This window comes from Rhynchophorus ferrugineus, unplaced genomic scaffold, assembly GCF_030347505.1.
Source record: "Rhynchophorus ferrugineus isolate W39M unplaced genomic scaffold, kcgeb_rfMv2 rfM2, whole genome shotgun sequence".
In the NCBI taxonomy this organism is placed as follows: Eukaryota; Metazoa; Arthropoda; class Insecta; order Coleoptera; family Curculionidae; genus Rhynchophorus; species Rhynchophorus ferrugineus.
This window is the reverse complement of record NW_027472581.1, coordinates 14242393-14269416: the sequence shown is the minus strand read 5'-3', so window position 1 is coordinate 14269416 and position 27024 is coordinate 14242393. Positions and strand designations below refer to the sequence as shown.

Below are 27024 nucleotides of genomic sequence, written 5' to 3'. Positions count from 1 at the left end.
TCATTACCTGTGACGCTGTTTACAAGCAAAGGTTATGTTAGATGTTTTACAAGAATTAACGTTTACACTGATATTCGATAAGTTTTAAAATTACAAAATTATTCCTTAGTTAAAAAAAATTAATATCGAAAATGAACATTACACAACATAAAAGTGCGTGTATCAATTTGGAGAAGCATAAAGTGAGGTTATACTTATAACTAGTGTTGGGAACGATCAACTGAAATTGACTATCGATTGTTTCAGTCGCTATTTTTGGTTCGACTGATTTTACTACTTTTCACCAGTGACTGTTTCAGTCGATTGTTTTTAGTAGTTTTTTTTTCAGTTCGATTCATTTTGTTACTATTTATTATCGACTGTTTCAGTCGTACTTTTAGTTACTATTTTTGGTTCTATTAGTTTCATTCGACTGATTTTTAACGTTTTGACTGTGTCGTCCTAGTCGACAAAAATGTACCCAAGTTATGCTTACATAGATTTATATGTAATATATGTAGTTTTATGATTTTTTGTAAGTAACAATATATTAATATATTAATATTATAGCATTTTGGAATGATATTTTTCAAGATTGTTAATGTAATAAGGTAAGGGTAAAACAATTAAAATTGGGTTATCATTCCCAATAGTAAAATATTTTGACTGTTTTTATGGCAATAATAGGTAATATTTCGATTACTCTCTCGATTTTGCCGTGCATTTGCATTTTTTTTCTTTGACTATCGACTGTTTTAACTGTTTTCAGTCGATAGTTCTCAACGTTACTTGTGACGTAACCAACATCTATAATTTTGCAGGTGTATATACAATCCTACAAATTTACAACAGCTGGTGCTAGTGTGTACTAAATCGCCTGAGACGCATTTGTAACCAACATGTACATGTTGAAGTCTCACTGTCGGGCTTCATTTTTCAGTATGTGTCATTCCATTGAAGTGTGAACAAAATATTTTTTACTTTTTTAGTTAAATTTGAAGAAAAAAGCGATTGAAGGTCATCGAATCCTGTGTGAAGGTTAAGTTAAACATGCTCCATCGATTTCAACATATGAATGCTGGTTTCACTGTTTTTAGAGTGGCGATTTTGATACCGATGACAAAGAGCTTCTTTTGAGACAGCCAACAAAATTCGAGACGAGGATTTGAAGGTATTCATCGGTGAAACCATCAATGAGATCGATATCGACTCTAAGCGTTTATGCCGAGCATTGCGCGAAAAACAGCCGGAATATGAGCAAAAACACAACAATTTTATTCTTAAACATGACAACGCTCGATCACATGTTGCAAAAGCAATGAATTTAATTATTAATATTAATTAAAATATTTATAATTTAAAAATAATTTAATTAAATTAAAATAATAATTTTAATAATACTTAAACAAATGTTTACATATACAAGTACTCAAGTTGTAATTAGCTTCAGATGCAGTATCATATCCCCATGATACTTTAATGTATTGGGCTTTATATTATATATATATATATATATATATATATATATATATATATATATATATATATAAATGTATTTTCGCCGATTTCTCCGTCAATTATGGACTGATTTTTAAAATTCTTTTGTATTCGAAAGACTGCATATCCGAAGTGGCCCCATTGAAACCAAGACAGGAAGAGGGGAAATCGAGGGAAAATCTCAAATTTCAAAGGCACGTACAATGTATATAAGGTTATTGTTAAACTGATGTGACGAAAAATCTGAAGTATTTCAGTGTAAAGGCCATTCAGTTGGCTTTTTAAGCACTAACCATATCATATAAGAAGTAGTAGAAAAGTGGTTCCAATTATTCCTCATACGGGTTGTACTTTTACTTGAGCTATCCATTGTAATATTTAATAAAATAACTGTGTAATTTATTGAGTAAATATCTAACACTAAAAAGAGAGAATTAAAATATTTTTAACAAAAAAATTTAACCGACTTCAAGAAATAAATAGTTTAATATCTATCTGAACCTATTTATCTATTTATAATATTATTTTAAGCACTATCGACTGATCAGTTTGAAGTCGGTGCCGAGCAATAAATTAGATTTGTTTTGTTTGTAATTTTATTTTGTGTATATGTCACAAAATTATATTATTATTATTGTATTGTTTAGACTGGGCACCGACTTCAAACTGATCAGTCTGATCATTTTTCAAAATATTATATCTGGTGATCGTTAGACCAAATCATTAATATTTAAACAATTACTTAATTTTGTATTCAATTTTTAATATTACATCTAGCGATTATTAGACCAAATCATTAATATTTAAGTTCAACATTATATTTCAATGTCTGATAATTTATTGGTTATCTTTCGTAAACGTATGCTATTAAAAATTCGCAACCCACTAGGTCACGTTCAACTTTACTTTTCATAATAAGCCGGAGAAAACTACTTAAATCGAGTGTCAAGGTGAGTTGCTAAAATTGTTTCTACTTAAATTATTTAGTTAATATCGCTGTCTGAGCCGTATTATTAACCAATAATACTTAATTATTATACGATAATATTAAAGGAATATAAACTAATGTTTGGATTATTGGCTGGCTAGTGACTAATAATATAATCAGACAATTATAAAAAGGTACTTGAATATATTTTGATCAGCGTTATTTATTATTGAAAATGCGAACTATCAGTGCAAAGAAATGCTAAACAACCTAACCTAACTGTTAAATTCGGTGGTTTTTGCATTTCTCTACATAAAATAATAATAGTTTTGATTTCGGGGGGGGGGGGGGGGAACAAGGTTGTTCTCTTTTGAATTAATTCAATTTGCCGAAATCGAATTAATTGCCAAGAAAATAGGATAGGTTGACGTCGTTAAAAGGAGTTTGTATAAAAGTATCCCAGCTGATGATCAAAAAAGGTGAATTGAAGGTGCTCCACGACCCCTTGCTATAAACTATTACCAGTAAAAAACACTCAATCTTTGAAAAACATCCCTAGTTCGTGGATTCCTGGAACATGCATCATAGTTCAAGGTGTAAGGCCTCCAAAAACGTACTGAAGTTACTGTGAATTAACGTAGTCTCCAGAGGCCACCAGAGGCAGATTGCAAGAGCTCAGTTTCTTAGCCGTAGACTAATGAAATATGGAATATATGGACCAAAATTTGGAAAACCATTCCATAGAGGGGTACTCTATTCCATGGAAATTTGGATAGAGACAACGATGCTCGAAAACAATTTTTATAACAACTTTAAGCTGTCCTAATGGAATAACGACCATATACATTAACATGGCTGTTTCTATAGGAGGGAGGTGTTATGTAATACGGCCATCTCGCTTAACACGTTCATTGCCCATCTGGGATCAAATACTTACCCCAGAAGCCGACTACGTTTTTTTCTGATTACAACAACAAAATATTCCTAATAACGTTTTTTAACGTATGTCCAGTCTAGATTCAAAATACTGTTTCACAAAAATTTATTTTTTTGTCACGCGCCAGAGCGTGATCGGCACTGAGGTCAAATATTATTGCCGATCACCGCATAACGCGAATAACGTATTAAAATGGACAGAATAGGAGAATATATTGTTGATTAGAAGATATAATTTAATATACCATACCAAATTATATATAATGGGAATGAATCAATTACTAAAATAAGATAAAAAAATATTCGGCAGAAAACCGAGACAAAAATAACTAAGTAAATGTTACTATAAACAAACAAAATATTTATTCAAGTAAATTGAGGAGCCAATAGAAATAAATGAACGATCATAAGCTAATACAAATTTTCACTAAAACTCATAAAATAAATATAAACTCTATTCAGATAAATCATAAGAGGTCACTCATGACTAATTTTTGCGCGGTCTAAACAGTAACCAGGATTTACAGGACATGCAGTGCATACACAAATAGTGTTTTTTCTTTTTTTTGTAAATTTTTACATTGCTTTCTCATTACCTTTTCTGCTTTCTTCTCCTCTCATATTTTCAAAACATGTTCGCTGATAACCGCTCTGGAAGTAGGTTTGGACGGAGCCTTTAGTAACCTTTTTATGACAGACAAACGAAAGTCGTAAATTAGAATACGATTGTCTGAATATTTATTGTAAAGCTAATGTGCATTAATCATCATGAGCTGTAAAATGTGTACGAACATTTTAGAGGGCCATCTGATCATTTTTCTTTCACACCGGTGGTAAGCAAGTATTTGGTGTTGCCTATCGATGCCACTCATATACTTGTTTTCAAACTTCTTTTCTTCTCCTTTTAGTTTGTTGAATTTCCTTCGATATATCGATATTTTAAAAATTTTTTTCGAAAACGATATATTGATATTTTTTTCGGTGGCCAACACCCCTAGTACGGCCACACTGCTAATGTCCAACTAAATACAAGTTTTAGAAAGATCATCGCACATCTAACGCGCTAAAGCGCCAATTAGCGTCAAATGAAAGCTTATTATTACGAACCGGCGCGTTATTGGCGGCGAACATGTTAAAATTACCTGACTGGTGAACGCGTAAAACGGATTGATCTGTTTTCTAATAGATAAGAACCATCAGTGTCACTTTGCATCGCCATTCAACAAGTTTGCAACAGAGAACGGCAAGACTTATTGAATTTAAAAATAGCTCAAACTCCCAAATAACTTTCAGACAGCTCAACAGCTGTTGGATCAACTGTTTCCGGGCGTTCATAGCACTAAAACTGTAAATTAAGCAGCTAAATGTGTCGTGAAAAAATTCAAAAAAAAAAATCGAAGACCTTCTTTTAAAATTTATGGATTAATGATGGATCTATGTGTTCAATATGATATATTTTATAGCATCAACTCCGCTATTTCGTAAACATGCCTTATACATGATTAATGATAATGCATGGCAGTGTTTTCCAATTTTAATAATTTATTCAGTCTTTCGCTAATGTGAACTACTGTAGACTGAATAGTATCCGCAACCGACTAGATCAGGCTCAACTTTGATTATCTTAATAAACTGGAGAACACCACTTCGGTCTTGTATCAAAGCGTAGTCCTCCATCCATTTTTTTACTTAATCTCTCAATATGAATCATTTAATTGTCAAATTGGTTTTGATGATTATAAATAAACTTCCGTGAAACTGAATATAACTATGTATTTATAATTTTAAGTTCATAAGAATGGTTTTAGATCTTCAAATCAGACAACAGTAACTTTTGGGTTGGGGAACATTTGTTCTTGCAATAATGAAATTTTCAAAATTGATGTCGTTAAACTGTATCATCAAATTCTATTAAATACAGCTAGCAATGATCCTTATTAAAAAACAAAGAAAGCATGGAAAAGAACCAAACCAAACCATTATTTTATGCAGATTTATGAACAGAAATGAATAAGGAAATTTCACAATATTGGCAGAAGATTAAAATGCTTCAAAATATTTGATAGCATGCAAAAGTGACTTGCAATATATTTATCTCTATCGGTTGTTCAAATCCCAGATAAAAAAAGAAGTCAAGTGAAGCATAACTAAGGTAAAACATTAATTTTGAAAGCTATCTAAATGAAAGTGAAAAAAAATAAGTTATTGTTCGAAAAATGAATGAAAATTATGACCGGACGTAATGATTGTCTTACTAACTTTATAAAAAACAAACGTATTTTATCTGTCACAATCCAAAAGATGAAATCATTGTTGTACACCTAACATATCTAACACAAAGATCCATTATATCGAATTTAACATATATTGGTCTATACAAACTAGCTGACTAATTTTCATCAAACATTCACATATTGGTCCAACAATAAATCATCCGCTGTTAGTCATGCATGATATACTTTGACTTTAGTAATCAAATATGTATGTTTACTAATTTCCTTTGTTTTCCATACTAGATCTTATAAGATAACAAAAATTCACAAAACCGGTGTATAAAGGGTAATAATAGTTATCATAAAAATACATTTATGTATATTTAAAAGGTTATAACAAATCCCTTCACTGAACTATAATTTATTGTACATACGTACTCAGAGCTAGAAGGCGTCGAAATATTGTATATAGCTCAAGATTGATGAAAAAATAGTTAAGCTAAGCTATCATGTTAATTGTCGTTATGGAAGATTTAATCATTACTATTTAATTTTAATTCTAATAAGACCTTTGTATATGTAAATTCAGTTGTCATATTTAGAATGACTTGAATTTTGAACCGGACATTCTAAGCGTTTCGTGAGATTTTAGACAAATACAATTTGAAACTAATAAAATGTATCAAGTTAAAAGTTAAAAATATCAGATCTTTTTTTTGCATAATATAAATCATTTTTTTGTCCTACATACCAGAGCATAATCACATCAACGTACAGTAAGTGATTAAAATAAAAAAATAGTTTTCTCGATACCTATATTATCTATATTTATAATAGAATAAAATTATTCTATTATAAAAGATACTAAACGCAACAACAAAAAAACTATTTTCTTGAATGTTTTCTTCAATTGTGTTATATTTTATCAAATGATTTTAAATCCACCAAAAATCAATATAAATAAGAAATAAAATTATTACCTCTATATTATATGGCGTCGCTGCAGCGGTTTTATCATTACAGAAGGATCGAATTCGAATGCCCCATATTACGTCTACAATAAACTAATCAGCGCAATTGGAACCCATAATGAGTGTGATGCGAAGCGGTGGTGCAAAGTACTCTGAAAGACTGTTAGTGGGATGCAAGCACTCGCCAAACAGTTAAATGCACACGTTAACAGTGAAGTGCGTGATCTCCAGAATAAGTTGGGTTAATCTTTAGAATAAGTTAGGATAGAGATTAGAATAAGTTAAAATAGTATGTCATTAACACTTTCTTTATAAATATTCTCGATATAAGGAAGAATTAGCCTGAAACAAATCCTGTATCACATTCTTGAAATATATAATAGATTAGTGCATGAAATTGTAGCTTTAGGACGGATTCTAAATGATTACTTTTTTTTCGAATAAATGTGCTTTGCAATATTTTCTCTCAAAACAAAAACCACCCAATTTGGAAGGTTTGTTAGATTTTTTCCTATGCAGTTTGTATTTTTCCTTTATAATTTTCGAAAGGGCTTGATAAATTCTGGTAAATAATGTCAGACAAAGAGTAGTAAGGTTTAACTAGTAACAGATTTGAAAAAACACCAACAAAGACCTACATAATTATAAATTTCACTAAAAAACAAACAGATTATAAATTAATTGCTAAGCTGAACACCTTGAAAGGTTGTTCAATGAATTAAGAGGAATCCGATCGTATTTTTATTAATATAACGAGCTGGGTCTGCGCCTAATTATCTATAAAACGATACCGAAAGTACATTTGTCAGCAATAATATGAACATTCCTAATGATTTCAGAAACTTGCTGCTTACTGCGGGAGCCTGGAACAAATCCTATCAAATCTAGTCTTTTTGATATTTTTACACGGAAGAATCTCTTTCGTCCTGATTGACATGTACGCTGGCTTAACAATATTAAGAAATAGTTAGTATAAATTGTGGTAAATAATGTCAGACAAAGCGTAGTAAGGTTTAACTAGTAACAGATTTGAAAAAACACAAACAAAGACCTTCTTAATTATAAATTTCACTTAAAAACAAACAGATTATAAATTAATTGCTAAGCTGAACACCTTGAAAGGTTGTTCAATGAATTAAGAGAAATCCGATCGTATTTTTATTAATATAACGAGCTGGGTCTGCGCCTAATTATCTATAAAACCATACCGAAAGTACATTTGTCAGCAATAATATGAACATTCCTAATGATTTCAGAAACTTGCTGCTTACTGCGGGAGCCTGGAAGAAATCCTATCAAATCTAGTCTTTTTGATATTTTTACACGGAAGAATCTCTTTCGTCCTGATTGACATGTACGCTGGCTTAACAATATTAAGAAATAGTTAGTATAAATTGTGGTAAATAATGTCAGACAAAGCGTAGTAAGGTTTAACTAGTAACATATTTGAAAAAACACAAACAAAGACCTTCTTAATTATAAATTTCACTTAAAAACAAACAGATTATAAATTAATTGTTAAGCTGAACACCTTGAAAGGTTGTTCAATGAATTAAGAGAAATCCGATCGTATTTTTATTAATATAACGAGCTGGGTTTGCGCCTAATTATCTATAAAACCATATCGAAAGTACATTTGTCAGCAATAATATGAACATTCCTAATGATTTCAGAACTGCTTGCCTGGAAGAAATCCTATCAAATCTAGTCTTTTTGCTATTTTTACACGGAAGAATCTCTTTCGTCCTGATTGACATGTACGCTGGCTTAACAATATTAAGAAATAGTTAGTATAAATTGTGGTAAATAATGTCAGACAAAGCGTAGTAAGGTTTAACTAGTAACAGATTTGAAAAAACACAAACAAAGACCTTCTTAATTATAAATTTCACTTAAAAACAAACAGATTATAAATTAATTGCTAAGCTGAACACCTTGAAAGGTTGTTCAATGAATTAAGAGAAATCCGATCGTATTTTTATTAATATAACAAGCTGGGTCTGCGCCTAATTATCTATAAAACCATACCGAAAGTACATTTGTCAGCAATAATATGAACATTCCTAATGATTTCAGAAACTTGCTGCTTACTGCGGGAGCCTGGAACAAATCCTATCAAATCTAGTCTTTTTGATATTTTTACACGGAAGAATCTCTTTCGTCCTGATTGACATGTACGCTGGCTTAACAATATTAAGAAATAGTTAGTATAAATTGTGGTAAATAATGTCAGACAAAGCGTAGTAAGGTTTAACTAGTAACAGATTTGAAAAAACACCAACAAAGACCTACATAATTATAAATTTCACTAAAAAACAAACAGATTATAAATTAATTGCTAAGCTGAACACCTTGAAAGGTTGTTCAATGAATTAAGAGAAATCCGATCGTATTTTTATTAATATAACGAGCTGGATCTGCGCCTAATTATCTATAAAACCATATCGAAAGTACATTTGTCAGCAATAATATGAACATTCCTAATGATTTCAGAACTGCTTGCCTGGAAGAAATCCTATCAAATCTAGTCTTTTTGCTATTTTTACACGGAAGAATCTCTTTCGTCCTGATTGACATGTACGCTGGCTTAACAATATTAAGAAATAGTTAGTATAAATTGTGGTAAATAATGTCAGACAAAGCGTAGTAAGGTTTAACTAGTAACAGATTTGAAAAAACACAAACAAAGACCTTCTTAATTATAAATTTCACTTAAAAACAAACAGATTATAAATTAATTGCTAAGCTGAACACCTTGAAAGGTTGTTCAATGAATTAAGAGAAATCCGATCGTATTTTTATTAATATAACAAGCTGGGTCTGCGCCTAATTATCTATAAAACCATACCGAAAGTACATTTGTCAGCAATAATATGAACATTCCTAATGATTTCAGAAACTTGCTGCTTACTGCGGGAGCCTGGAACAAATCCTATCAAATCTAGTCTTTTTGATATTTTTACACGGAAGAATCTCTTTCGTCCTGATTGACATGTACGCTGGCTTAACAATATTAAGAAATAGTTAGTATAAATTGTGGTAAATAATGTCAGACAAAGCGTAGTAAGGTTTAACTAGTAACAGATTTGAAAAAACACAAACAAAGACCTTCTTAATTATAAATTTCACTTAAAAACAAACAGATTATAAATTAATTGCTAAGCTGAACACCTTGAAAGGTTGTTCAATGAATTAAGAGAAATCCGATCGTATTTTTATTAATATAACAAGCTGGGTCTGCGCCTAATTATCTATAAAACCATACCGAAAGTACATTTGTCAGCAATAATATGAACATTCCTAATGATTTCAGAAACTTGCTGCTTACTGCGGGAGCCTGGAAGAAATCCTATCAAATCTAGTCTTTTTGATATTTTTACACGGAAGAATCTCTTTCGTCCTGATTGACATGTACGCTGGCTTAACAATATTAAGAAATAGTTAGTATAAATTGTGGTAAATAATGTCAGACAAAGCGTAGTAAGGTTTAACTAGTAACAGATTTGAAAAAACACAAACAAAGACCTTCTTAATTATAAATTTCACTTAAAAACAAACAGATTATAAATTAATTGCTAAGCTGAACACCTTGAAAGGTTGTTCAATGAATTAAGAGAAATCCGATCGTATTTTTATTAATATAACGAGTTGGGTCTGCGCCTAATTATCTATAAAACCATACCGAAAGTAGATTTGTCAGCAATAATATGAACATTCCTAATGATTTCAGAAACTTGCTGCTTACTGCGGGAGCCTGGAAGAAATCCTATCAAATCTAGTCTTTTTGATATTTTTACACGGAAGAATCTCTTTCGTCCTGATTGACATGTACGCTGGCTTAACAATATTAAGAAATAGTTAGTATAAATTGTGGTAAATAATGTCAGACAAAGCGTAGTAAGGTTTAACTAGTAACAGATTTGAAAAAACACAAACAAAGACCTTCTTAATTATAAATTTCACTTAAAAACAAACAGATTATAAATTAATTGCTAAGCTGAACACCTTGAAAGGTTGTTCAATGAATTAAGAGAAATCCGATCGTATTTTTATTAATATAACGAGCTGGGTCTGCGCCTAATTATCTATAAAACCATACCGAAAGTACATTTGTCAGCAATAATATGAACATTCCTAATGATTTCAGAAACTTGCTGCTTACTGCGGGAGCCTGGAAGAAATCCTATCAAATCTAGTCTTTTTGATATTTTTACACGGAAGAATCTCTTTCGTCCTGATTGACATGTACGCTGGCTTAACAATATTAAGAAATAGTTAGTATAAATTGTGGTAAATAATGTCAGACAAAGCGTAGTAAGGTTTAACTAGTAACAGATTTGAAAAAACACAAACAAAGACCTTCTTAATTATAAATTTCACTTAAAAACAAACAGATTATAAATTAATTGCTAAGCTGAACACCTTGAAAGGTTGTTCAATGAATTAAGAGAAATCCGATCGTATTTTTATTAATATAACGAGCTGGGTCTGCGCCTAATTATCTATAAAACCATACCGAAAGTACATTTGTCAGCAATAATATGAACATTCCTAATGATTTCAGAAACTTGCTGCTTACTGCGGGAGCCTGGAAGAAATCCTATCAAATCTAGTCTTTTTGATATTTTTACACGGAAGAATCTCTTTCGTCCTGATTGACATGTACGCTGGCTTAACAATATTAAGAAATAGTTAGTATAAATTGTGGTAAATAATGTCAGACAAAGCGTAGTAAGGTTTAACTAGTAACAGATTTGAAAAAACACAAACAAAGACCTTCTTAATTATAAATTTCACTTAAAAACAAACAGATTATAAATTAATTGCTAAGCTGAACACCTTGAAAGGTTGTTCAATGAATTAAGAGAAATCCGATCGTATTTTTATTAATATAACGAGCTGGGTCTGCGCCTAATTATCTATAAAACCATATCGAAAGTACATTTGTCAGCAATAATATGAACATTCCTAATGATTTCAGAAACTTGCTGCTTACTGCGGGAGCCTGGAAGAAATCCTATCAAATCTAGTCTTTTTGATATTTTTACACGGAAGAATCTCTTTCGTCCTGATTGACATGTACGCTGGCTTAACAATATTAAGAAATAGTTAGTATAAATTGTGGTAAATAATGTCAGACAAAGCGTAGTAAGGTTTAACTAGTAACATATTTGAAAAAACACAAACAAAGACCTTCTTAATTATAAATTTCACTTAAAAACAAACAGATTATAAATTAATTGTTAAGCTGAACACCTTGAAAGGTTGTTCAATGAATTAAGAGAAATCCGATCGTATTTTTATTAATATAACGAGCTGGGTCTGCGCCTAATTATCTATAAAACCATATCGAAAGTACATTTGTCAGCAATAATATGAACATTCCTAATGATTTCAGAACTGCTTGCCTGGAAGAAATCCTATCAAATCTAGTCTTTTTGCTATTTTTACACGGAAGAATCTCTTTCGTCCTGATTGACATGTACGCTGGCTTAACAATATTAAGAAATAGTTAGTATAAATTGTGGTAAATAATGTCAGACAAAGCGTAGTAAGGTTTAACTAGTAACAGATTTGAAAAAACACAAACAAAGACCTTCTTAATTATAAATTTCACTTAAAAACAAACAGATTATAAATTAATTGCTAAGCTGAACACCTTGAAAGGTTGTTCAATGAATTAAGAGAAATCCGATCGTATTTTTATTAATATAACGAGCTGGGTCTGCGCCTAATTATCTATAAAACCATATCGAAAGTACATTTGTCAGCAATAATATGAACATTCCTAATGATTTCAGAAACTTGCTGCTTACTGCGGGAGCCTGGAAGAAATCCTATCAAATCTAGTCTTTTTGATATTTTTACACGGAAGAATCTCTTTCGTCCTGATTGACATGTACGCTGGCTCGACAATATTAAGAAATAGTTTGACGTAATAATAGCATAAATTCTACACACAATATGAGGCGGAATACCAGGAAAATATTGGCAGCCGCCATATGACATTGGTGGCTACCTTCAGTGATGCATAATCGGTACTCGGTAAACTCTGACAGTTTTCGAGTCCTCATGCCACCTTGCCATTTACAATCGATCGAGAGGTTAAATCCAATCAGCTTTTGTTTAATTGCCGAAACTGATAAGATATCTGTAGTCCTTTCAATAAAATATCCAATGCATATCATAGATAATGTCGAATATACTGGCAAATGCAGTTTGACGTTTATAAAATCTATTTGTATTGATACTGGGCGACAATGTTGTCAAATGTCTAGAAAATTCTTTAAAACGTTTGTGAAAATAACCACAAGTCAAAATTGATGTTGATCAAAGTTGATTCATATATTTTAATGACGTACACTGACTGTTTTATTGGATAGACTATAGTATCACTGGCTTGTTTCTGTCTTATGTAAAGCTATTATCCATATTCGTTAGATTCTGAATTGCGTGTGATTTTCTCTCAGATAATAATTATTTTACACATAGGTTTATATTGTTCGAATGTTGTCTGTTTATATTGGTTTTATTTACAATATTACATATACAATTAAGTATTATATTGTTATTTGTTCTTGTATCGTTTAGATTTTAGTTGTAAACAGTGGAAAATAGTGGATATGTCCTTTAGTTGTGAATATTGTCCAACCTCCAAACCGACATTTGGAGAAATTTCGTCCGGGTCAGTATGCGTTCTATTATTTATTTTAATTCTGCAAATTGCATTCTATTCTATAACAAATTCATTATATTTTAGATAAAATTGAACCTGTGGAAATAAAATTTCACATAAATACCACTCGAAGTGCATTGTTTGAGTGAAAAAATTGAACAAAATAGAAATTTGACTCAATTGAAGACTTTAAATTTGGAGATATAACTTTTTCTTTTCTTTTTCTTATAATAAAGTTATTTTAACATTAAATATGTTTAATGGGTCTTTATAAAAAATATTTATTATTACAATACATAACATTATATATTATTATGATAAACATGAATCATTTTTAATATCCCCCCTGATGGTTTTATCGAAAGGTAAATGCTTTCAAATAGCCGTTTTCAAGATTTTTGGCTGGTCAGAACGCGGTCATCATCGGTCTCAAAATCACCACTTTTAAAACGTTCAAACCAATATTCACATGTTGAAATCGATGGAGCATGGTTGCCATGAGTTTCACATAGTATTCGATGAGCTTCGGCCGCATTTTTCTTCCAAATGAAGTAAAAAGTCAGACTTCCTGCAAATGTGATTTATTCGGTACAATTTCGGATATATTCAACGCAGTAGAAACATTATTTATTCACACTTACGATAAAATGAGATTATGGTAAATCCTGGTTAAATTCTATACATATTATATTCTTGAAATATACATATAATTTATAAGAACTGGCAACGTGACGAAATCAAATTTCAGTTCGCTTTAACTCATATACATTAAAAGAAACAGAAATGGGATAATTCAATGATTACCTTAAAAGAAAATACAAAAAGAGTCAGGTTAAATCAGAAAGATAATCATTTAGTTATCTATGTTCACGAAACCCTTAATTTTGTCTAATTAATCGTTGAGACGACACGAATACGATACCCAATTTGCTAAGTCATTAGCCAATTCATTGAACTATAATTAATTGCTTTGACATCCGATAAAACACAATTACATCGTTGAGAAATAATGTTGAGAGTTTTGTTTATTTCGGCCGATTTGCTAATGCATTTTTTCATATCGATCAATAGTAAAACATATATTATTCGCACTCACCTTGGCCAGGGTAATCCGTGCCATCCGAAGGCCCATAATCCGAACTATATATCACTTGTATGTTCGATTCGTTTTCCTCGGGTCCTGAAATCGTCTGTAGTTCTGTATAGTCCTCGAGTTTTAGTTCATCTGAAAAAATAGAAATGAAAAAACGTTAATATGATTAGAGCAATGAATAGCAGGTCAACTGAAAAGTCCCTGGCCTGACATATAGATAGCGCTACTAGAATTAAATCTACATGTTTTCTAGTTAGCCCAGACCCTCAAAAGATGCTTGTATAAATTTGACGACTGTTGGATTATTAGTTAGTGAATTATAGCATTCTAAGTGAAGTAAATTTTGTTATTGTGAAATGAGTTATTGTGTGGCCTGACATATAGATAGCGCTACTAGAATTAAATCTACATGTTTTCTAGTTAGCCCAGACCCTCAAAAGATGCTTGTATAAATTTGACGACTGTTGGATTATTAGTTAGTGAATTATAGCATTCTAAGTGAAGTAAATTTTGTTATTGTGAAGAAAATAGATAAAAAAGAATTTCTCGTGTTGATAAAATATTGCTTTTTGAAGGGAAAAAATACAGTTGAAGCAAAAACTAGGCTTGATGCGGAGTTTTCGGACATTGTCCCAGGAAAATCAACCATCAAGGATTGGTATGTTAAATTTAGACGTGGTGAAATGAGCACCGAAAACGGTGAACGCAATGGACGCCCAAAAGAGGTTGTTACCGACGAAAACATTAAAAAAATCCACAAAATGATTTTCAATCACCGTAAATTGAAAAAAAAAGTGGGTGCCGCGCGAGTTCACTTTTGACCAAAAACAATGACGAGTTAATGATTCGGGCAGTTTTTGAAGATGATCAAGTGTAATAAACCCGAGTTTTTGCGTCGATATGTAACAATGGAGGAAACATGGCTCCATCATTTCACTCCGAAGTCCAATCGACAGTCATTCGAGTGGACTGCACACGATGAAAACGCTTCAAAGCGTGGGAAAACGCAACAGTCCGCTGTCAAGGTTATGGCGCCTATATTTAGGGATGCACATGGAATAATTTTCATTTATTACTTTTAAAAGGAAAGGACAATCAACAGCTACTATTACGTAGCGTTATTGGAGTGTTTGAAGAACGAAATCGCCGAAAAACGGTCGCATTTGAAGAAAAAGAAAGTGATGCTTCACCAAAACAATGCACCGTATCACAAGTCAGTGAAAACGATGGCAAAATCCATGAATTGGGCCCCGAATTGTTTCCTCATCCATCGTATTCTCCAATTCCTGTTCTCAGATCTCAAAAGAATGCTCGCTGAGAAGAAATTTTCGTCGAATGAAGAGGTGATCGCCGAAATTTAGGCCTATTTTGAACCAAAGAACAATCGTACTACAAAAATGGTATAGAAAAGTTGAAGGGTCGCTATAGTCAGTGTAGCACCCTTGAAGTGAATTATGTTGAATAAAAAAACTAATTTTGCCAAAAAAATCTGTTTTACTACAGTAGGCCGAGGACTTTTAAATTCACCTGTTATATTAAATATATTTTAAACTTATTAAATATAATATTAATGTTAATACATGCTATGTAGAAAATCACTTAATTAAGTGATTTCCCGCGTAAAATATATTATTTACACATTAATCAGCTTAGAGAAAAAAATTTTTGGAGAAAAACGTGGGTAACTGAAGACACGAAATTTGGCACGATTAAAGCTTATATCGAGGAATAATTTTTATCGGAAAAAAATTCCAATAAAATGAAATACACTCAAATCAAACAACTAGTAATAATCGTCAGATCAGTGGCACAATATATATATATATATATATATATATATATATATATATATATATATATATATATATATATATATAGAAATATTTTAGGCTCTGGCCGTTATTGTTTATTTTTATATAGCTATTACAACAAATATTATGTACATATTTTATATTAAAAGGTATTTTTTTTGTTAAAAATCTAAGTTTAATTATTTTTTACTTTTTAGTAAATTCCTTATTTATTTTTTGAAGTCGTTTTTATTAATATTTTATACTCTTAACTGAATGTAATAACTTAATTACATATAATCGTCACTATTTTGATTTAAACCAATTTTACAAAATGTTAATTTGTCCATGTTTTGTCAACTGCCTTCAGAGTTTTAAACGTAAAACACTTTTTCTAATTTTTTTTTTGTACAGACGTTGACTTGATAATAATGAAGACAACAAAATGTATCCCATTGGTTGCAGTGGTTTTAAAATTATGAGTGTACATACACTTCGGCGATTCATTTATGGTAATTGGATAATATTCTTAACATATACAAATCTTATGACTCTTAATACGTACGATAATCGATGATTGTTTATGAGAAATATCGAGAGTCCACACCTAAAGCACTGCATTTTAAGTATATAACGCTAATTCCGACACTTAACGAACCGTTCAAATGTTTACAGAGTCTGTTTGTTTTGAAATAGGTACCCACGTGTTGAGGTAAGTCTATTGTTTATTAAAAAAATTAACATAGTATTAGTATAGCCATATGATTAACCCCATATGACGTATTAATTAAATACATATTTACAGACTATTAAATATGTGTTAATATAACAGGATAAATACGACTGTTAATAACCAGAATTTGTAGAAATCTGCTTTTTTTAAATTGCTTTTATTTAAAAAAAATTTCTATAAATTTATCATTAAAAGCAACAACAAAGAAATAACAAACAATTCAACATATAGTTTTTATAATTTTTTTATACATAAAGTTATTAAATACATATATATAATTGGGATCTTCTTCCAATTAATCAAAATAAATTTTGTATTTCAATTCCAGTTCCTTTCTTTTCGGAATATTGCATCGAGATTCATCCCAAAATTCTTAGGGTTGCTGTTATACAGGATGATAGTATTATTCAGTATTGTTGTCCTATATATGCAATTTGTTTATATGTTATAAAAAAGTTATTTATAGTGTTACTCGCCTGTTGGAATTTATTCGCTTGTTTTGGTCGCTTCTTTGCTTTTGTTTTTGTCTGCAACAGCAATAATCGCAGGATAATCACCAAATCTAGCCATGGTGATAGTTCAAATGTTATCTTGGTAGATTTTTTACTGGCGTAGGTGAATGTGCAATCAGCAACATACATTTTTGGGCCAAGATATGTTAGAAAGTAAAAGTAAATCTGTACATGTTGAAGTACAATCAAACTCTCCAGACACTAAGAACTGCAATTAATACTACTGTAAAAATGCACGATAAGTCGTAACTAAATCGTCAAGATAATAGTAACAAACCTCTAAGTGCACAGTTATTGTTCCATGTAGTTTCCTTCAACACAGATTCATTTAATTTTCTGTTGTTCATAAATGGAAATTGCATCATTTACATAATGTTTCGGTCATGAAAGATGCCTTCAGACATTCTTCAAAGCAAAATAGATCCGTCCAACTCACTCTAAAAGAGAGTCCCTAAAAATCCCTTCTTAATTCAAATTAAAAATACAGGAAATATATTGGTTATTTGGAAGGAAACCAAAATTCATAGCTATAACTTGCTGCTGTACAAGCAGATACTAAAACCTATATGGACGTATGGAATTTAGTTATGAGAACAAGGAGAAGTAATATCAGCATAAAACAAGTATATAAATATAAAGTCTTTAGAAATACTGTAGATGCACTCTGATACTACAGTGAAAATTCTTTACATCTAGACCTTCGGATTTCAATTATCATAGAGGAAATTCGTATTCGTAACAAGAAATGGAAAGATTTCGAGAAAGAAAAAGAGATTCCCATTTTAACACTGAAGTGTTGCAACTGTTGGTTAAAAGTTAATGAACTAGTAATAATACATTAACAAATTTAAAAAAAAACGAATTCTTCATATTACTTAGTTCCATCTGTTGGGGTTTTTAACTCGCCATTTTAGTTCGTAAATATTTAACTACATAGTTTTAACGTACTATTTAGCTTTACCAAATAATAAACAATGTTCTTAATTATTTATGGACTTTATACCCTATTATTATACATTATGCTAGATGTCCTATATTCTTATTTCGTATATACTACTTGTTTGTTTAACACATATCTTGATACTCTATTTTAATCTAACCTTCTCATTATGACTAATTACATCAAGAGCATCTGAAGTACTTTGAAACTATAGAAAGAAGAAATATTGCCCATCGACGTATAAACCACTAATGATAGTAGCGCCTTCAAATTCTTCAAGACGCAATACCATCAATGATCCATCTGTTTCCATCTGATTCCAATTATTTTCACTTAAACTTGCAATTTCACTACAAAAGCATTTAAATGAATTATTTAATCCTTACTGCTATCTGCATTTTTGAACATTATGCATTATGAATTTTACATTAAATATTGTAGTTTGATAGAATAAATCAATTTCAAGCATGATGTCACAGATGATACAAATATACAAAATATATAGTGTTATCTGGAAAAAACTAAAAGAGAGTCATTTTTACGTCACACAGTCCTTCATAAAACAAACAAACGATTAATATTTTAAAATATTTTTATTAATATTTGTTAAGATAAATACACAATATGAATAATATGACTGATATTCAAAAAATTTAGGGTCATCTAAACATGAGTATCTACTGATACCGATTATCTAATAAAATATTTATTTTATATTTGTAAATGTTCTTATAGATCGATTGACTTTCTACATGTCGGAATTTACAATAAAAAAACAATCACTTAGCAACAAAAGTGCGCTTTGTCGTTTTAATTTCGTTAATGATTGAACCTACTTTCGAAGAAAAATCATCATTCCTATTTGTGGTACTTCTTCAGCGTCATTTTCCAAGTTAAGGAGCTGTAGTATAACGATAAGTTGGCGACCAACGTAGATATTATTTCAGCTATTATCGTAACTGATGTGATTATTTCATCATATCGAATTGTGATCATCGAGCATATATTAAATATATTAAAGTTTTTAAATGAGGACGGATTTTTTGTTTTTCGTATTATCATTGACATTATTTTGTGTGTACCATTAAGATTACTTCAAGCTAGAAAAGGTACTCGTTGTTTTTTCGACTTTCTACCCGGAGTAGATTTTTCAAATGATAGAGCATATGTTTTTTTTCCGGTAACATTATTCATCGACGTAAACTTGTTTCATTCTCAAGTCTCACAGGATGGTATCTTGGACGAAGAAATTTCGCGTGTTGATAAAATATTGCTTTTTGAAGGGAAAAAATACAGTTGAAGCAACGACTTGGCTTGATGCCGCGTTTCTGGACACCGCCCCAGGAAAATCAACTATCAAAGATTGGTATGCTAAGTTTAGACGTGGTGAAATGAGCACCGAAGACGTGTGAACGCAGTGGACGCCCAAAAGAGGTTGTTACCGAAAAATATTTAAAAATCCACAAAATGATTTTGAATGACCATAAATTGAAATTAAATGAAATAGCAGACACTCTAAAGATATCAACTTAACGTGTACATCATATCATTCACGAATATTTGGGTATGAGAAAGCTCTGTGTAAAGTGGGTGCCGCACAAACTTCACTTTTAACCAAAAACAACGACAAGTTTATGATTCGGAGCAGTGTTTGAAGATGATCAAGCGTAATAAACCCGAGTTTTTGCGTCGATATGTGACAATGATTCAAGGACGAAATCGCCGAAAAGAAAAGAGAAAAGACAATGTACCGTGTCACAAGTCAGTGAAAACGATGGCAAAAATCCATGAATTAGCCTTCGAATTGCTTCCTCATCCACCGTATTCTCCAGATCTGGCCCCCAGCGACTATTTCCTATTCTCAGATCTCAAAAGAATACTCGCTGGGAAGAAATTTTCGTCGAATGAAGAGGTGATCGCAGAAACTGAGGCCTATTTTGAAGCAAAGGGCAAATCGTATTACAAAAATGATATCGAAAAGTTGGAGGGTCGCTATAATCAGTGTATCACTCTTGAAGGGAATTATGTTGAATAAAAAAAAACTAATTTTGCCAAAAAAATGTGTTTTACTATGGTAGGCCGGGGACTTTTCAATTGAACTGTTACCTTCGATAATCCGTATCTTTTGATAACTGTCACTCCAGCATCTAATGTAATTTCGTCTAGAGTGTTCGCTATATAACTTAATTTAAACACTTTCTTTTATAGAATGTGGATGATATTGTCGCCAAAATGCCGAATTTGTGCAATGTAGTAGCTACAATTGAAAAATAAAATATACTTAAGTCCTCACACTCTCACTAATGTGTCTAGGTGCTTCGTTGAAGTTTGCAGAGTTGCCAAAATAGACCAAATAATCTCAGCTTAAGTATGCAAATCTCTCATATATTGTAATAAAGGCCTTTACCCCAAAAAATCCGATTCTAATGCTCACAAATCTATCCACATCCGTAACAAGAAACGAATTTATCAGATGTATGTAAGGTGGCAAGTTTTTTAATAATACATATTCCTAGATGATGCGTAGATTCAATTAACTTCAATGAGCTCATTGAGTCCGTTGTTATGATCAAAGGTCTGTTTTTATACTTATTGGTTAAAATCCATCCATCTATTAACAGGGTTTTGGGGAAGGCTAAAACAGTGATCTTATGGTACGAATATTGTACTTATATTAACGCAATTTCAATGTATTTTCTCTCTTTCACATCCATTGAACAAAAAAGAAACAAAACCTCCTGAAGCTTGACCCCATAGACTTATTGCTTCAGCCGTAAAAACTACCTTTATCTTCAATATCACTGATAGCTAAAGAGACTACAGAGAAGTGAACAAGATGTAGTAAATGATGCGTGCGTATTACAATAATTTACATCTAGTTATGTTTATTAATAATTTGGTTTAGTTAGTTTCTTATGTATGGTTATAAAAATTTAATGAATATCAGAAAAAAAATAACAAACACTTTATTGGTAATCGAAGTAATTAACAAATAGAAACAAAAAAAAACAAAACTAAACGAATAAAGAAATAAAACAAGCGAAATTGAAATGATAATTGAGTTTATGAATAAACCTCATAAAGTATTTGTTAATATATTATATAGAAAATTCATTCGAAAACGTAAATAATATTAAACTATTAACAAATAATAAATAATAAATAATAATAAAATAAATAAATAATATATTAATCATAGCTCCTAGTTGTGAAAGTAAGTACACTTGACCAAAATGTATAAGGAATAGGTATTGATATGTTGCAGAAAATATTGTACAAAGTTAGTAGAGGAGAATCCATAAAAATAACAAACATTTGGACCACGTTACTGGTGTTTAAAAAAAATTTAAAGCTACAAAATCAATACTAAGTAGATATACATCATATTATTCGAAATATTATTCATTTTATTTAAGAGCCTATAGGCTCAATTAGCATATCTTATACTACATCATCTTCAATTCCTTGTAGTCTGAACTGAAATACTTTAGCAAGATACCAGCAAGATTTATAATAGCAGGCGATACTGTTTTGATCATTTTAAAATCGCCTGAATTCGTATACAGTCAAAAATTATAAATATTGCAATAGAATCGTCAGTTACCAGGTCGTAGCGGTCGTATTGGAAATAGCGTACACATGGAAAATTGTTCGTATTAAGCAAGGTACTGTTTACAAGCGGCTACTTGTGATTGTGTACATTTTAATAAATAAGTGGTCGTTACAAAAAGGAGCTTGATAATGTTAACAAACTGTTGCGAATTGGATTTTCAACGAATGACACGTTAATTAAGCTAAAATTTAATGTTTATTCTTTGTCTGATCAAACAAGAACAAACAAAGAAACTTTTATTGTTAAGTCATAAAACGGATCAAAATCCATACCATTTTAAAAAATCGAATTTAGCACGATATTTCAGGGATGCAAACTAATTGAAATAAACCAATCACGTCAAAGCTTTTTATATAAAACTGTGTTTACTATTGAGATTTTTAATTTATTATTATTTAAAAATTTGATATATACAAACGACGAATATATTTATAGAATATTCGAAACAATTTAACGAAATCATCGTTGATAATTGGATAGAGCCGATTCTCTTCGATCCTAATAAACGTCTTTTCGGAGTACAGCACTGTAACGTCACATTTTAGTTTTACTTTTATTTACGTTTTTACCAGTATAGATACGATGCGCACTGGTTAACGCACCCCTGCCGCCAGCCAGATGGGCCGGGTGCTGACCGAGAGAGTGAAAGCGATGAAATGTCAAAAGATTAACTTACTTGAAATTCTTGTTTTCTCTATGTTGCTAGCTCCCGTACTATATCTTAAGCATCACATTTAAAATAATTCGAGCATACAAATTACAGAAGTCTGTAAAAAAAATCTAAGATTTAGTTAGGATCTTTATATTTCTGGAGGTGTCGAATCCGAAAATGACTTCTTTCTTATTATAGAACGACATGTTTCTTGGCAATTAAGGTAACTATATTAAACGTGTTATTACCTTAAACTAAAAGATAATCGACCTAAAAAATATTGTTTTACTTACAAACCATTAACGATACATATAGACTGTTAAAAGTTATTTTGTACATACGTCACCTAAATTTGTGACGTCAAAACGTCGCAATATTGCAGCACCAACTCTGAGTTTTAGTTCAGTTTGGCTTTTACATAAAACAAAATTCTAATCTAAATCAAATAGTTGAACCAAAATGCTATCAAATATAAGTTATTTTAGCATTATAGTACATCTAAAAACGACAGTTAATTATACAGCCACAATAGTATATAGGTTAGAGTTATAATCTCGTATCACTATTGCTTTCAAGAATTTTGAATACGTCTGACAACCGGACGACTTTGACAGGCTGATTGGTTTACGTGTTCGAACTAATCAGACAGCATTGTGTCTCTTTTTAACTAGAATAAAATGAAAAGGAAAATATTGTCTGATTCTGAAACGAATTTACAAATTGCGGCCGGCAATATATTAAACATTTTGATGACGTATGTACAAAAAAAACTTTGAATAGATTATATATTTTTAATATATACGTCCACTAGCACACATTAAAGGCTTTTATTTTTCCCAGTGAGTCTCATCTTATAAGCATATTTCTGCATGTGGAAAGAATCTGGAAAGATACTCTGAAGAGTACAACCGTAGTCTGATATTATTGAGCCGTTCCATTTGACTTTTGTATTTTTCTCTATATCTTCACATCTACAAATTGCTTCATCATTGATAACTTTATATGCAGCGGTGGTAAAAGAATTGTATGTGGAGTTACCAACGTTTCTTGGAGAACGTTCTTTTCACCAACATTGAACTCCCTCGGCCACCATCGACATGTACAACGTTTTAAAATCTCCGCACACTTGCCAATTATAGTCCTATAATTTTATTGAAGAACCAATTCCAAGTTGATATTCTGATTTTTTTCCGTATGATTTTCATTTTCAGCATACCAAAATACATAGAGACCTGTGTTATGATACTATTTTCAACATAATTACATTAACTACTATATAGAAAAACAATGAAGAATCGATATCTTATTGTAAAACACGTTATTGGATAATATCGTAACAGTTTGATGATGAAAAGAATGTAAATATCTTTAGGTGAAAATATTCAGCCTCCAATGCTGTCCAGAATGAGATGTAAATGTATATATAGTCAAAACCTGGATATTGTCAGTAAAATTGAATGCTTTTTATTCCTAATACTGGTAACATTTCATAAATTATGTGAAAATTACAAAAATATATAGAAATTAGGTGCTTGCATGTATTCTGATCTTTTGTTTTACTTAAGGCATTTATTAAGGAAAATTGGTGTAATATATATTAATCAAAATAAGTATCATGATTTTTACAACTTCTTGCATCTGTACAACATGTCGATAGCGTATCGAAAGAACAATGTTCGTCTGACAGTGAACGTTTTCCAACAGTATATTCTTCAAAACTCCTTCAACTTGTCATGAAATAGTATTTTGCCTTTGATACACGCTATTCTAATCTTCTTTGCAACAATATGTCATTCAAATTGTGCAATTGACGACGGCAGACGTCGTTCGCAATAACAGTTTTATTCAGTTTATTCAACTGGTTCAGCCCAAATGTTGCTTGGTCTCCTTAATAAAAGGTAGATTTGTGAATACGACTGAAGGAGTGAAAATTGTAACACGGTCACGGTAAACGAAATGAACAATACTGCATATTATCATCTGAAAAATTAAAAAGTAAATTAGCCTATAAAAAACCTTGTAAAAAATGTCTTGTTTAAGACATTGCCTTTTAATTAAAACATAAAATGTTTGATTTGAAAAAATTGATGACGTGTCTGAGTCGATATCAATATTTTGAGGAAATGCTCCTCATATTTATTCATGTTTATCACAAAACACTCGAATCCCCTTCTAGATAATGTATCTCATATTGCATAGAAATTCTGATTATTGATGATGCAACGGAAATTATAAACAAGATACACGAAATCGAACCTTTAGTAGTTCTTGTAAGTAAAACGATTATTTCAATCTTTTAAAATTAACTACACACCAAACACTCGGTAATAGGAATAATTGACATGTACGACGTCTGACAAACATGCCAGATACATATGTATCCCTTTCATTCCCCTGTTTACCCATCATTCCCTTAACATAAGTTGAAAGGTCCAATCTAGTCAGATGTTGCTATTTATCACTACGCCTCGGAGACACCGTTGCTTCAAAAAATTACAAGAACATAATTGTCCAAATTGCTAAATGCAGAAAAAAATAAAATGTAAAATGTGACATTATAACAGAACTTTTCATTTTTTTCTTCTTCAAATCTTCATTTTAATACAAAGGTAAAAAGTTTAGTGCAAGGTTAAAAATATAATAAATAAAATGAAATAATAAGGGAATAATTTCTTAAATTGAGAAACACACAGTCTCGGTGATATAATACACTTTAAATATCCTATTCTTAATCGCGGATTTTTAAAATTTTTCGGATTCTTTTTTTATTGTTTTAAAATCAGAAAATCTGTTAAAATGGCTGCTATTATTATTAATTATTAAAACAGCACCTCTTTACAGAACTGTTGTGCCAGGTATATTTACGAAAAATCACTTTAAAAAGCTAACGTAGTTTATCTCTGACCTAGATCAGGTGGTTATCGCACAACGCTTGCAACAATTATACCTTAATGATTAAATTAATAAGCCTAATCGCTTAATCTTAAATCGTATATAATCAAAAAAAGGTTGGAAAATCCATTGATATCTATTAATTTTTGCGCATATTAATATATACATAAAAATCTAATATTAAAACAATGACCTTGTTTCGAACGTCAGGGTAGTAAATTTATATAATATATATATATATATATATATATATATATATATATATATATATATATATATATATATATATATATTATGTAAGTATGTATTTGTAAAATAACCATATATCCAATGAAACAGTCAATACTCGTCGTCAAAATTCATGACGCCAGCCGGTCGCATCAAATTTGATTTTCGGTTTACGACATTTGCCGGTTTGTAACTTTTAATTATTATCACTAGGGTTTTGAAGAATCTTGCAGACATTTGGCAACACGGTCTACCGGTACCAACACAAACCGAATTTTATAGAATGATTCGATTATATAACCCCTCCTATAAAACATCATCATCAACATTTCATCATCATGTCCCAGTGCATCATCATACTGCATCTAATTTAACTTTTGCTTTATAACGTTTGTCAGTTTATAGCTTCTAATTATTATCACTAATATTTTAAAGAATTTTGCAGACATTTGGCAACGTCGCCTACTGGTATATAATAGACTCATTCTGTTAAATGTTCCGACGCATCAGACGGCATTCTATCTTTTTTACCTAGGGATAAATGAGAACGAAAAATCGCTCCTGATTTAAGTTCCTCCTGGGTTTTGTTCAATATTTGTCATTGTCCTAGGTAAGAGTGCAAAATTCGACAAGAAAAATGATTCCAGTTACGCCGGTAACCAGGCTGTGTAAGACTGGATGTCTTCTGAGATGATTTCTAAGTTGGTCACTCGCCAGTCGGTAGGCTTAATACCGAGGACAGTGGTTTGGAGCTCACGTTAAACAGTGGGTCCTATCCATATAAACCCTCGTCGGCAAAAAGGAAACTTACTATATAATATTACTTATACTAAAAAAAAATAAATTAATTGAATTAATTCCATTATAAAACATTAATTGGGCAAAATATACAAACAAATCGCGAATTTACACATAATGTGTAACCTAATCGCTAACTATCAGTATGCAAATACATGTATTTAAATTATTTTAAGCAATGGGTTTAGCTCTGTATTAGTATATCTAGTCGAAGGTCTTTTCGTAGTTTACAGAATGTAATGTGATGCATTGTGCTAAATCTAATTTGGAAAGTTGTCAAAGTTTTGAGGTATGTACCGAATCAAATTTCAACATTGCCTTGATAGTTGCTAAATAATTATGGTTTCACGTAAATTAATAAACAATTCTTCAGTCAATAAGTAAATAAGACTTCAAATAATAAATAAGAATCAGTGAGTAATATATGCCTCAAATATTCAATATTCAGTTGTTTAATTTAGTCAAGCTACTTTTATAAATTAATAAAAAATTATAATTACTTTTTCTCACAGAATTTTTAAAACAGTTTTCAAACTTTAAATCATACATCGAAAATGGAATATTTCATATTAG

The 27024-nt window shown here is 30.9% G+C and overlaps 1 protein-coding gene across 1 annotated transcript in view; it reads right to left on the bottom strand.

The window, feature by feature from the left end:
* Nucleotides 1–27024, bottom strand: part of LOC143191852 (uncharacterized) — a 79806-nt gene that overhangs the window by 37487 nt on the left and 15295 nt on the right. Inside the window, exon 2 of the mRNA XM_076397290.1 lies at nt 14297–14425. Within this exon, the coding sequence (XP_076253405.1) occupies nt 14297–14425 (129 nt within the window). The remainder of the gene's footprint in view (nt 1–14296; nt 14426–27024) is intronic.